The 14,565-nt window shown below is 47.1% G+C and overlaps 1 protein-coding gene across 1 annotated transcript in view; it reads left to right on the forward strand.

Annotated features, from left to right (window-relative positions):
• Positions 1-9,849, forward strand: part of mllt3 (MLLT3 super elongation complex subunit) — a 48,876-nt gene extending 39,027 nt beyond the window's left edge. Inside the window, exons 8-14 of the mRNA XM_069672586.1 lie at positions 1,578-1,647; positions 2,104-2,157; positions 3,128-3,266; positions 3,987-4,083; positions 4,184-4,252; positions 5,604-5,675; positions 9,680-9,849. Coding sequence (XP_069528687.1) covers positions 1,578-1,647; positions 2,104-2,157; positions 3,128-3,266; positions 3,987-4,083; positions 4,184-4,252; positions 5,604-5,675; positions 9,680-9,811 — 633 coding nt within the window. The 3' untranslated portion in view covers positions 9,812-9,849. The remainder of the gene's footprint in view (positions 1-1,577; positions 1,648-2,103; positions 2,158-3,127; positions 3,267-3,986; positions 4,084-4,183; positions 4,253-5,603; positions 5,676-9,679) is intronic.
• Positions 9,850-14,565: the final 4,716 nt, after the last annotated feature.

A 14,565-nucleotide genomic window follows, 5' to 3' on the forward strand; every position in this document is an offset into this window, starting at 1 on the left:
AACCCACACATGCACGGGGAGAACATGCACAGAAAGGCCCACCTTGCCCTAACCGGGGTTTGAACTGGTGTGAGGCAACAGCGCTAACCACTGCATCACCGTGTCGCCCCTGCCCCTACAATTTAATATTAATATAATGTAAACAGGTGAGCTGTAAAGAGTCTCCCCGTACAGTTAGAAGAGAGAAATGAGCTATCGAGACCCAAACTGTGTTTTGTACCAGGCTGTAAACATGCTAAAAGAAGCATCTGCTGTCATGTTATTTCTTGCTTTCTGGAGCCTCAAGTGGACACTCAAGGAACTGCAGTTTTTTGCATTTTTCAACACTGGAGGTTGCCACTTGGTTTACACTCACGATATGCCCTCATTTCCTCCTGTTCCAAATGACGTTGTTTCAGTGGAGTGACAGAGTCAGATAGCTGAAGATAGTCAGAGCACTGCCATCTAGCTGCCGGGGTTGTAAACACAGACAGTTAAAAACATGCCACCTATCTTTGCATGTTGGCATGAAATAACATTAAAAACAATAAACGGTCATATTCATAAATGAAGGCACAGACAGGTGTTCATCTCAGGAGTTAAATGAATCTTTAAACTGAGCTGTAGTGTAGCGCTCTCATTAGCCTCTCCCTCGTTGCTCTGTGTCCTCTTCAAACACAGCTTCAGATGTGTAAACAGCTCAAAGATGCAGCGTCAGGGCTCAGGGGGGGAAAGAGACCTGGCTGCAGATGAAACGGACACATCCAGATACTCAGATGGGACTTTGTTGTCTGTTGTTTTGTTGAAAGCCGTTGGAGACTCTTTAAATCTGCATGTGATTCTCTGCTTGTTCCTCAGCTGTCAGCTCTTCTGTTGGGGGTAACAAGTAGGTTTCTGAGTTACACTGTGTGTCAGGGTGTAGTTCATGTCTAATTCTTGGTTAATTAATCAACTAATGAAGTGCAGTTTTCTGTGTTTGCCTGTGTGTCCGTGTTAAACCAGCCCGGCTGTTATCCACTTGTGGCATTTAAAAAACACTCTGTGTGCTGTTTCATTCAGTAGCAGGTTTTCTGAAGCTGCCGGGTGTTGAGCTTTCTTCCTCTTTATTGCAGCAAATAAAATAACCTAAAAACTGACAAGCTTCATCACATTAGTGCAGCTCTTCACCAGAGCACAGAGTGACCTGAGAGTGCGTCACCTGAACAAGCACGCAACGCTCCTGCCGTCACAGATCATGTCGGAGGGATGATCGAGGCAGACGCTCCGTTACGTGAGGCAGCTTATAAGTGAGAGCGTTCCTGTTAGCAGCGGCACCTCGACCCGGTGCTCGTTAACGCTGATGCTATATAAACGGACCGGTCACGGAGCGGACGTGCCGCGGACTCTTTACTTTTAGTGGCGCGAGGTTGCGTGTGCCGACAGGAAGTAGGAGCCGGGGAGCTTTCGTTTCATAAAGTTGCACAAAGCAAGATTCAAGGTTCTGTCTGTTTTGGGGTCAAGGTTCAGCGAGTTTCTCGGTACAGCAGGGAAAACAAAGAACGACAAAAGATCTGGTCACATTGTTTTATTTAAACGTATCTCTGTTTGTTTCCTCCCAGTCCGAACAGCCCAGTCCAGCCAGTTCCAGCTCCAGTTCAGGCTTCGCTCCCACGCATCACAAACGACAAGGTAAGCATCTGCATCACACACCTGATTTCCTGTCAGAGATGACCTCACACAGAGCAGGCGGTTTGTTCGGCAGGAATAACAGAGCGTTATCATCCAGCCTGTTTGCTCTGAGAATAAACTTTATTTTAGATTAAAGAGATTAAGAGACGCCTGCTCAAATAACGTGCACCACTCAGATCACGTACTCTGGGATGAGCATGCTTCGAAGTCAGGGTGTTATCTTTACTGAAGTGAAACTGAAGCAGGATCTTCGTACTCAATGAAGCCGTTTAGATAATTAAATTGATACATGAACGTTTATGTTCAGTTTTCGAGCATTGAGCCGCTGCAACGCCAGCTTAAGATCTTAAAGTATTTTAACAGTGCAGGTAAGTGTAGAAAGAAGAGTTTGGGACATTTCTTTGTTTCACTGAGGGTGACCTCTGCTTGTGTGTTTGTAATTCTCTCTGGGTGCAGTGGTCGACTTCATCATCAGGAAGAGGGTGGCTCTTCCTGCCACCACCCAAACAGGTAACAGTTCCTCTGAGACCTGTGAGCCAATGACTGTATGTAAAGATGGACGACGCGTCTCCGACTCCTCTCGTTGTATAAAAGTGAAGCCAAAGTATCGCTGACATGTTGGCCTGGTGACATCATTTGGATCAGAAGTCTAACGTCCCGCCCCTTTTATTATATTCACGCTGATGGAAAGTTCAATGACTGTAGTGTTAGTGTTAGTTACGCCTCCTCTCGCCGTTCCTCCTCTACTCTGCTGCTCGGGAACAGAACGCTGCAGGAGCCCCATTTGTCCACAGAGCTGTCAGTCATGAGGCCACACCCCCTTTTTACAGCATCAAATAACTAATTAAAAGTAACCTTGTCAGAAAAATGAACACTGTAACATAAATCAGCACGATAAGAACTAACTATAAAGACAGAAACATGTTTGAGAAAAATGTATTTGACGTGTATTTTGATTTTATAGTTTGACTCATGTCCCATCTGTTAACATGGAGGAGGCGGGCTTTATGAGCTATACTGCAGCCAGTCAGCAGGGGGCGACAGAGAGGGTTTGGCTTCACTTTTATGGAGCTGTCATGTCGGCCATCTTTTATACAGCTTTTAACCGTCCAACCCATTCACACCTTTAACATCTGCATGGGGAGCTTTCTTTCAGCTTGCCTCACTCGTCTCTTTGCAGCCATGTAAGTCGGGTTTGGTATTATGTCGTGGATTTGATACAACCTGGAGCAGCAGTCACTGATGATCCTGCAGCATGTGTAAATACGTCTTGTTGCACCCTGTAATGACTTCAGGAACTTAAGACTCAAAAAGTTGCGTCACTTTCGGGCTGAACGAAGCTTCAAACAGCCTCATGTTATAATCGTAGTGTAAACGTGTCCCTGCACGATCCTCTGCCCTGATCATGTTTTTACTTCTGCTTCAGGCAAAATAATCAAAGCGAATCTCACTTCCTGTTTCGGCTTTCCATGTCTCGTAGTTCTCGGCCCGCTGCAGTCGGTCATGCAGGATCTGCACTCGGACGACAATGATGACGATTCAGAGGACGACGACGACAACGACATGGACTCGGACGTGGAGCGACCAGCACACACACATCACACACACCACCAACGCAGGTAAATATTAAGAATAAATACTGTATATAACTGTAATAACTGTAAGTGGGCGTACCTTCTGGTCTGCAGGAGTGCTTTAAACCTGCATTCTTTCTAATGTCCAGCAATGAGAAAACGCTCCTCCTCCTCTCCTGATTTATTCCCTCAGTAAACATGTTCCTCATGAGTTTATGGTCTCAAAGTTTCAAGTCTTCTTCAACACAGCATGATGTTCATTTAGTCTCTGATGCTCCCGTTGAGAGTCACACAGAGCAGGAAGAGGGGAGGGTTTAGGGCGGGGCTACCTGTGATTGACAAGACGCTACCACGGCCTAAAAATATCCCAAATACTCAGGTTAGTGTTGCAGCGAGATGAACTACAGATGCACCTTGCTAACCAAGCTAGCGCTAATTTTAGCTGACAAACCCTCGCTCCTCTCTAGCTCCAACCTCTCGTCCAAATACGGCTCCAAAAATCCAAGATGGCGACGGCCAAAATGCCACATTCGAAGCTTTGAAACAGTATTTTCCAAACCAGTTGGTGTCGTTAAGTCAGCTAAATCCACTTCTTACATCCAGCTTACGTTTACAGGCTAGTTTTGTTCCCGCTCAAAAAGAGCGATAAACATCACAGTAACATCTGGTGCTGTAATCTATATTGTGACATGTTTCACAAACGTGTTTAGATGATGTTTTTCATCATCAACCAATGTCTTCTTTTCTCTGTGACTTCTCTCCCAGGGTCGGTTTGAGTGACGGCAGTGAGAGTGACAGCTCCTCACCCTCACCGCCCTCCCGCAATGAAGCCCCGCCCCTATTAAAGACTACTACTAACCAGGTAAGAAGATGTTACATCGTGCAGCGTGGTGTTGCATGTGACCTCAGGTGATCGTGTCGTGTGCAGCTCTAAGGCATGTTCTTACTTTGACATCTGTCAGATCCTGGAGGTGAAGAGTCCCACCAAGCAGAGCAAGCAGGACAAGAACAGAAACCTGGACTGTGACAAGGTACACGCGGCACGACACAGTGTGTAGAGAAAGGTTAGAGTACAGTCTGACAGAGTGAATCTGTGTTTACATCCAACTTCACTTCACATCCTAGCTCCAGATCAGAGAATGAAATGTCTCTGCTTGTCTTCAACACATGTTTAAAGATGGTATTAAAATGTGTTGTATGATTGTGTAACGCACAGGTCCCAAAGAAGCCAAACTCTTCTGATAGAACGATGTGAAGCTCGCAAAATAATGTTCACTTTTAGATTTCACAAAGTCTGAGTTACAGACACACAAATGTCCTATGTGCATATGTGAACCTGAAGGCAGCTAATCAGCTCACCTCCACGTTGTCCACTGACCATCCATGTGGAGGAAGCTAAACTGTCCAATCAGGGCGCAACAGATTCCAGCGTGCGCGTTCCTGGTGGCCGACAGCAGGTTTAATATTGACGGGAGAGAGAGAGAGAGAGACGAGACGATGAACGTATTAATTATCAGACTTTGTAACGTTAGACGCTGCTGGAGCCGAGAGTCTGAGTCCACAAACACAAACCGTTTCTATGGCTACAGAAGCTTCTTACATGCAAATCTTCTCTGTGAGCACAAAATATTTCTGCACCTGCGAAACATTTTTACAAAGTCACAAACGTGAAAGTGTGAGGACAACTTTTTTAACGTATTCACAAACTTAGATACTTGCATGCACACTAAACGTGAAATACGACAGCAGCCTGAGACACTGAATATACAGACAGGTGTTGCTGCCTGCTGCACCTCCTCTGGTGCCCAATGATCAGCTGGCTGCAGGGTCGTCGGCCAGGTACCACCGATCTCCAACGTTCGCTCCATTAAACCCGGAACGTCTCCTGGTGGCGGAGTGGTGGCAGGGACTTCTCCTTTCCACCCCCTGCAGCAAGCCCATGTGCTACATGTTGCCCCAACACTCCTCGGCCACAGCCAACAGCTGCTCTTTCGGCCTCTTCCGCCAAGCCTTGGAGGGGCTCGATGAGGAGCACGGTCTTGTTGCTGCAGGACCACATCACTATGTCCGAGCGGAGGCCTCGGTGGGGCTCTCGGTGAGACAGCTGCGTCGCCCTGGCCTTCTTTAACGAACCGGATGTGATCGCTGGTCGAGGATGACCTCTTTTGAAATTATTTGTGAACATTATTTTGCGAGCTCAGAATCTTTTATCGGGGTAACCGCTGATCATACCGTGATGAAGAGAACAGTCGGTGTGCTCAGGGTGCTGCAGGATGTTTTTGTGCCTGCTGCCGGGATCAGTCTGGTATAAAGGGATCTCTGTGGATTGTGTCTGTAAACGTGTCGTATATAAAACCCCATATCTACCTGCTGTGTTCCCAGGCTTACCTTGATGAGCTGGTGGAGCTGCACAAAAGACTGATGACACTAAGAGAAGGACATATACTGCAACAGGTAGGTCTGAATGTAATGTGTCATCAGGCTGCAAATCGACGATGGCTGACCTTTGTCACAGCTGTGTCGAGATGGCAGCGCTGGATTTGTACGTGTTGTTTTTTAATTGTGGGCATTAAAATCAGTTTGGACCTGCAGCAGAACAACAGACAGGTCAGCAGAATTCAGTGTAAAGTTATTTACCGACTTTATGTGCACTGGTTTATCCAAGCTCAGAGTCTTTCGCCTTGAGGACAACAGTCACACTCACCACGGCGCTGCAAGCTTTACAAGCAGGAGTGATTAGGAACCTAATGGACACAAAAACATGCAGGCGATGAAAACTGGCGCTCAACAGAGTGTACTCCGTGAGGTGACTCGGGCACAGGCTGCACTGAGTAACCCTCACCCTGTTACACACCGCAGGAAACTTTGAATCAACAGAGAGAAGTGACTGAACGCAGGGACAGTGCTGAGGAGGTCACAGTGAGCTGTTCATCTGTGTTTTATTTGAAAGGTGAAGCCGTCCGGACACTTTGTGTCTCTGTAGTTGTTTAGAGGAAGTAAAAGTTCATTTGATCGACATCGCTGTTTAACAGGGCTGCAGCTAACGACTGAAACGATTCATCAACTAATCAGACGATGATTCGCACATTGTCTCTTATTCAGGTTCTTAACATGTGCCAACTAATAAACACAATAAATACGAGTTCTTCATTGAAAAACTGTCTTTAAAGTGATCATCTCAAAAATAATAAAAATGAATAAACTTTGCTGATTTGGCTCCGACTGACACGAGACATAAAACGTTTGTGTCGGTTTAAAACCGACGACAGACAAAGTGCTGATACAGGAAGTACATCATCTCCATCGTTCAGACGCTCGCACATCACCGACGTGCTCCCGCGATAAACGAGCTCCTCTTCACAGATCGTTTCTCTGCAGCGCTGAGGCTGAAGTGCTCGCGGTGGTGTTGCATCCTTTCGTTCACCTGTCGCTTCCTGGTCGCCGTTTTGCATGAGCAGCTCTCAGCAGAGACAGTGAGGATGAGACGCTCTCCCCTCAGAGACTCAGCTCCAGGCAACGATGTTATGTCCGCACACAGCGGACTTCGTCACAGCACACTTTGTCATGGATTTTGGTCGAGTGATCGCCGCAGCCCTTCTGTGGGTGTTTCCATCAGTTAATGTAACACATGGTGTGTGTTAGACGTCCTCTCTCAGTCTGCAGAAACATCACATATCCAATAAGAACATATTAAGTTGAGGTTCGAGCGTTCACATCGTCACTTACATTCCTGCCTTGTTATCCTCTTTTAACCTGCAGTGTGTGTTGGCTGCTCTCCCTCCGCTCTCAGTCCTGTTGCTCAGCTTGTTGTTGTGTTGGATTAGAAGCAGAGCTGTGGTCTGTTACAGAACCTCCACAATCTGCAGCTTCATCTGGAAGCAATGAATTATTTGGTTAACCTCTGTCCACCTGAGAGATTGCATGTTTCTTGCTTATATTGGCGAGGCCTCTCGTGTGACCGTCTTAGTGGATCTTCCCGGCAGCGGCTGCCAACTCCTGCCTCGCTCTCCTAACGAGACGGCCGGCTCTGAGGGACGAAGACATCCCATCCAAACAGCATCGCAGCTTCAACCCGCTGTAATCAGGCTAATCTAGCCGAGTTCACCGACTGGCTCCAACTTCCTGTTACAAGAGATGGACATGATTAGCAGCCTCTCCTGCACACTGCCGAGGACCTCATAGTGAAGAGAGAGCGGTGATGCAGACGGTTTTAGAGTCTGAAACACGACACCAGATTGGACGCAGTGAGTCTTTAAAAACGGGTCAAATCACCAACAACCAGAGCCGCTGACCTCCCTGTTCAATCTGCCCTGTTACAGCTCTTCATACAGGAAGTGAAGGACCCCAGGAGGAGCAGCTAAAGGAGATCCAAATGTTCCTGTTATCTGTCCGACTCCTGAACCTGAGCTCGGTCTGACATAAGAAATCTGTGGGAGACGAGTTATATTTCCATTACATCACCAAAGACTGACCCACATTTTAAAACACTACTCTACACATAAACACAATAAAGCTGTTTCCAGGAAGTTCCTCAGGGAAGAGGGGCTGCTGGAAGTGCTACCACGGGGGACACGTCAGATTGGACAAGTTCTTGCAGCATCCAGGAGAATCTTCCACATCAGAATCATCACAGGTGTTCAGACCTCGGTGGAAACACAGACGGGAGGCTGGAGGTCATTCCTGCTCTTCCTTTGCTTCTCATGTGTGTGAATCAGTCCTTTTCTGACGTGTCTTCTTCGACGTGCTCGGTCTGAGATGGAAATAAATTCAGAGTTTTGTTTCCGAACAGGAAGTGCTAAAAAATGTTTTTATGTTGTTAACGAGATCTCTCAGGAACCAAGCGTCCACTCTCACTCGAGGATGAACTAACTGGACGTTGTCGTCAAAGGTGAAGATCACTGTGACCTCATGTGCAACCTGTACCTGCTGAGCATGATACCTGAGCAGCGCGTGGATGGACTTTAATCATATCTGGTTTGTGTTTCTCCTCGAGGATTTGAAATGACTACGACACAGGTGCTGAAAGATAGTCTGCACGTTTGTCATCTCAGGAAGCCTTGGACTGAAGGATGAACTCATTCGATTTGGTAATCAAAGGTGAAGATCGCAGTGACCTCATGTCCCTCCAGGCGTTGCTGGGATATCATGTTCACTGGATGAAGGATTGAGTTTTAATTTATATAGTTTATCTCACAGCTAGAAGGTTCCTGGTTCGATTCCCGGCTCAGACGTAGTGGGCCTTTCTGTGTGGGTTCCCTCCGGGTTCCTCCCACAGTCCAAACACATGCTTGTTAGGTTCATTGCTGACTCTAAATTGTGAGCGTGAAAGGTCGTCTGTCTCTGTGTGCCAGCCCTGTGATTGACAGGCGACCTGTCCAGGTGTAACCCCACCTCTCGCCCAGTGACAGCTGGGATAGGCTCCAGCCCCCCGCCGCCCTGAACAGGATGAGCGGCACAGAGAGTTCGCCTCACTTTGTTCGGCTGTTCTAAGAAGGGTTCAGTGTCGATCACGAGAGACGTTCTCTGGTTTTATTTCCTCCCTGTAAACGAGTGTTTACGAGTGTGCGACGTTGTCGTGTAATGTAGACCTACTTATACTGTTGTTCTTGTTATAGGCTAATGTATGCTAGCTAAGTGTCATGTTTATGGCAGCAAATAAAAGGTGCAGAAATACACCTGGGCTCCAGCTGAAACTTTGTGTCGCTGTTTCAAACCAAAGAGCTGTCGAGAAGTGTTCGAACATCTGCAGCTGCAGCAGAAACAGGTGAAAGATGTGGCACCTGCTCATGTCTGAAATGTCAGTCACAGCTGGTGTTCTCTGTCATCAATAGAAGCAATAATATTTGAAATTGGCGCCATAGCTGCGGAGAAAATTGTACAAACAGCTCGTGGTTTCACCCATTCTACATTCCTACAACACCCAGCATGCATTGCGCCCCTCCCTCTGAAAGGAACGGCCCAGCGAGAGACGCTGAAGTGAAATACGACCGTTTCTCTGCAGGCGGCGGCTCAGAGCGGGACAGAGTCTGAAACACGACGAGAATATACCGGTGGATCGTCTGAAACATCTTCAGGTCTGCAGTCGACATTTCAAACCCGACGATTCTGAACGAGACGACATCGGAGGCGGCGTCCGAGAGTGAGGAGGTGTAGTTCAGCGAGCTCCCTGGCCTCCGCCTGACTACGTAAAACGCATCATCTGGCGGAGGTGTTCCCGGGCCCATTGGAGAAGCGGATAGCGCCCTCCAAAGGCGCAGAGCCCTTTCTACCATAACGGCATTAGCTCCCCGTGACAGCATGATAGGACTGAGGGTGAAAATCAGCGAACTGGCCCTTTAATTGAGTTGTTCATCATTAATCATTAACTGTGTTCTATTAAAGTATTTGTTGTTTGGGTGACTAAATGTTTTAGCATCAAACACATCCTGTTCTTACCCATCATGCTCTCTGTTTTCCAGATCGTGAACCTGATAGAAGAGACGGGACACTTCCACATCACGAACACCACGTTTGACTTCGACCTTTGCTCCTTGGACAGAAGCACCGTCAGGAAGCTGCAGAGTTACCTGGAGACGTCGGGCCTGTCCTGAGGCTCCGAGCAGCTGGCTGCACCAAGACTTTTGATTTCTCTTGAATGAACTCTGGATGCGATGCAAACGCCGCGCTGAGGCCGGGTCCAGCTGCTGAGCGTCCGGCCTGCTGCTCGGACCGGGCTCTCTGGATGAGGAGGCGGTCCTGCTGCAGACACACAGCCAGGTGTGGTGGATGAGCCCTGTCGATCAGGTGATCACCCAGGAAGCCTTGAAACCTTATCAAAGAGAGGAGCGGCCGCCTTGTTGCTCTTACTGAATGTGCATATCGTTACCATGTTTGTTTCTCCACTTGTTGTTCATTGTGACTGATGCATGGTCAACATTGCCTTACAACATTGTAAGTCTTATTTATTGAATTTAATTTGCAGGTGTGTGTGTGTGTGTGTGCGTGTGTGCGTGCGTGTGTGTGTGTGTGTGTGTGTTTGCAAAAAAAAGAAAAGCAGAATGAGACTGTTGAAGCACTTCACATCAGGCCTGTTCGAATCATGACGGCTCAGAGAGAAGAGTGCCGCACTGCATCATGGGAACAAAAAACTGCCACAGCGAGGAGACGGTTATATTCTGATCAGTTTATTAAGATCGATTCTGTTTGAGCAAATTCTCTCCGTAAATATGCAAAAACAATATTTAACAACTCTGCAGAAGAACCAGGGAGGGGAAGCTGTTTGAAGCAGTGCTGTCCTTTCAAAATAAAAGTGGGGTTTAGACATGATCGGGTTAAAGTCTGTCTCTGTCTTTACAATCAATTTCCAATAGGTATGCACGATATTATTGGCACATTATCGGCATCCGCAGATACACCACCAGTCAAAGTTTGGACACACTTTCCCATTCACTTGTTATGAGAAAATGTGTCCAGACTTTTGACCGGTAGTGTACGTCATTTTCCTGGCGATAAAACAACGCTTTAATTCTGCCTAAATGCTCCATGATTCCCTAAAAAGCTCAAGTTCTCAACAATAAATGGATAAAGACTAAACACACAGAAGCTCTTAACTAGCTCACAGTTAGCTCACACTCGTCATTTTACCGACCTTACATCAAACACGCCAAACATACACTCGCAGCCAAAGCCGGCGCTAACAGAGAGAAACATAAACATCAGAGCAAACTCACTGACGTATTCATGGACGCACACACAAACAAGCTTTGGTGCACCAGTCTGAGCTGTTAGCCACTCTGTGACGACTTAAAGCAACAATATGCAAAAAGCCAAAAATCTTCTTTCACAAAGAAACTTAACAGGATTTCATCAGACGCGCCGTGTGCATGAACTCCACTGGAAACAGGAAGTGCATATCCGTTTAAATACGACCACTTCCTGTGATTATTCAATGACGTGTTTCAGACTTTCTCGTGCTTTAGAACAAAACTGCCTTAAAAGAATCGGCTCAATGACAGCTCCCTAAAACTGAGTCCAACCCCTCTCTGTCGCCCCCTGCTGCCTGGCTGCAGTATAGCTCATAAAGCCCGCCTCCTCCATGTTCACAGATGGGACATGAGTCAAACTATAAAATCAAAATACACATCAAATACATTTTTCTCAAACATGGTTTCTGTCATTATAGTTAGTTCTTATCATGCTGATTTATGTCACAGTGTTCATTTTTCTGACAAGTTTACTTTTAGTTATTTGATGCTGTAAAAAGGGGGTGTGGCCTCATGACTGACAGCTCTGTGGACAAATGGGGCTCCTGCAGTGTTCTGTTCCCGAGTAGCAGAGTAGAGGAGGAACGGCGAGAGGAGACGTAACTAACACTAACACTACAGTCATTGAACTTTCCATCAGCGTGAATATCTGCTTCAGACCGACACAAGAAGCTGTTCTGCTGCAGACTGAGCCCACCTGAGGGCTCCAACACGCCAAGGACACCTGAGGGCTCCAACACGCCAAGGACACCTGAGGGCTCCAACACACCACGGACACCTGAGGGCTCACACACGCCAAGGACACATGGTATAGGTGTGTGTCGGGTAGAGGAATCTAAGCCGATCTCTTCTGCACACACTCTGGAGACGAATAAAAAACGGAGCTTCATGTGGCAGTTTTTTTATTCCCATCATTATTCTAACACACTATGAGGTACGACCTGAGCGGCTGCTGAGCACAAATCAAGAAGGTTAAAGTTTCAAAAGTTCGTTTTAACCAAATCCAGGAACAATGTGCTGCAGCAGGTCCTGCTGACGTCTCAAAGCTTTGTGTCGGCAGAGCGCAGAAAGGATGCTGCAAGAATCAGACAGAGATCAGACCGAGCCCTCTGCCTCTCTGAAATGTGTGAAATGTTTTGGGTAAATTGAACGCCAACAAAAGGCCGCTGGAGCTCGGGCCGACAGCTTCTGTTACGAGTGTAAGAAGAAAAAAAGATCTTTTATTTATTTTGTGGGAGTTTGAGTTAATTTTCTGACGAGAAGGCGACCATTTGATTTGTAACAGAGGACGGTTACCGTGACGATCCTCTCCAAATGACCTTAAAGGGTTTTTCTCGCCCTGCGTTCTGTCTTATGGTTTCTTGTGTATTTTGAGGACATACAATAAATATTCTGTATGATGTACAGACAAGTTATTAAGTTGTTTGTGGAGGAGTTTTTCTTTTTATTCATGTATATATTTTATCTGATGCACAAACTCAGTTTAGGCTTGAAGAGCAGCTCGCACAGAGACACAGATGATGCTGAGAGACATGAAACGTTTGGGTGTGTATTTATTCTCATGTCAAAAGTTTAGAGCTGCACTATTAATCGAATATTAATCCTGATCATCATTTTGTCTTCCCTCAATTAAATAAACATGACTGACGTTTAAAATGCTCCGCCCGTAGAAAACTCTGCTGCAGATCAAATCAAGCGCTCCCTAAACTAACAGCCCCTCCTCCAGGGGGCGACGGAGAGCTTTGGGCTTCGGGGGAGCTGGCATGTCATAAACGTCTGGAACAGAAGACGAAGAGCTGCTCCCCTGAAACGGCTCGTCAACGCTTGTTTGGAGGTGTTTCAGGTTTAGGGCGAGTGATGTTAAAGATTTAATCTGAAGATGTTCATGTAAATAAATGTCTGTAAGTCTCTGTCTCTCTCTGAATGAGGTAACACATGGTGACTGAGCCTATGGCCCACTGATGAAAGCCTTTACATTTGCAGTATATAGTATTATTATGGGCTGTGTGTCTGTGGCGGCGCCCAGTTAGTGACGCGTTTTCCATCAGCCAGCAGTGGTTGGTCTGCCAGAGAGGGTAGGCGGAGCTAAGTGGCTGCTTCTCCGCTCTCTGCAAGTGTTGCCAGTAAACAGTAATCTACTATGGCTGAACAAACAAAGAAAAGATGGATGACTACAGATACAACTTCAACAAGAAGTGGAAATCCAAAGAAGAAGAAACAAACTCGACGCTCAGATGAAGCAAACAGTCTGAAAAGGAAAGCGACCGTCAGCCAGGAAAATCAAGAGTTACAACCGGAGCCGACCGTGGACGTCACACATGCAGCACTGTGTGGATATCTGGGAAGTGTGCTCCTGCAGTTACTGATTATCACCACAGGTGGCGCCAAAGACAACGAAACTGAGACCTTTGAGATTATCACTTTAACAAAAAACAATAATCAACAAAGGTCATAAAAACCTGCGTCTGCACCGCAAAGCAACACGACGCTGTACAGAGACATCTTATCCACCCAACTCCCAAAGACAGTCTTAGTTTGATGCTAAATTTGTTCATGAGCCTGAATGCAGCACAAAGCGTTGCTCTGATGATTTAAATGCAAAAGCACAATAAAAAAATGTCCCTGAAATAAATAAATAATTATGCAGCTCTCGTAAAGGCCACAAAATAAATGTTAGATAAAATTCTGTCGGTATGTCAGGATAGAGTTCAGAAGGCTATAAAGTCCGTCTGCAGCCTGCCGTCAAATGCTTCTATTTGTCTGCTTGGATTTAAAACGTGTGATGTTTTGTTTGGGGGATTTCATGGAGTTTCCTGCAGGCGTTCGCCGCTCTGTCTCAGCCCTGTCTCAGATGCAGCTCTGTCTCAGCCCTGTCTCACATGCAGCCCTGTCTCACATGCAGCTCTGTCTCACATGCAGCCCTGTCTCAGTCCTGTCTCACATGCAGCCCTGTCTCACATGCAGCTCTGTCTCAGCCCTGTCTCACATGCAGCCCTGTCTCACATGCAGCTCTGTCTCAGCCCTGTCTCAGATGCAGCTCTGTCTCAGCCCTGTCTCACATGCAGCCCTGTCTCACATGCAGCTCTGTCTCACATGCAGCCCTGTCTCAGTCCTGTCTCACATGCAGCCCTGTCTCACATGCAGCTCTGTCTCAGCCCTGTCTCAGTCCTGTCTCACATGCAGCCCTGTCTCACATGCAGCCCTGTCTCAGATGCAGCTCTGTCTCAGCCCTGTTTCACATGCAGCCCTGTCTCACATGCAGCCCTGTCTCACATGCAACCCTGTCTCAGTCCTGTCTCACATGCAGCCCTGTCTCACATGCAGCTCTGTCTCAGCCCTGTCTCACATGCAGCCCTGTCTCAGCCCTGTCTCACATGCAGCTCTGTCTCACATGCAGCCCTGTCTCAGTCCCGTCTCACATGCAGCTCTGTCTCACATGCAGCCCTGTCTCAGATGCAGCCCTGTCTCAGTCCTGTCTCACATGCAGCTCTGTCTCAGTCCTGTCTCACATGCAGCCCTGTCTCAGCCCTGTCTCACATGCAGCTCTGTCTCACATGCAGCCCTGTCTCAGCTCTGTCTCACATGCAGCTCTGTCTCACATG

Source organism: Semicossyphus pulcher, unplaced genomic scaffold (genome assembly GCF_022749685.1).
Source record: "Semicossyphus pulcher isolate SPU_LCO1_2020_fin unplaced genomic scaffold, fSemPul1.0.p SCAF_21, whole genome shotgun sequence".
In the NCBI taxonomy this organism is placed as follows: domain Eukaryota; kingdom Metazoa; phylum Chordata; class Actinopteri; order Labriformes; family Labridae; genus Semicossyphus; species Semicossyphus pulcher.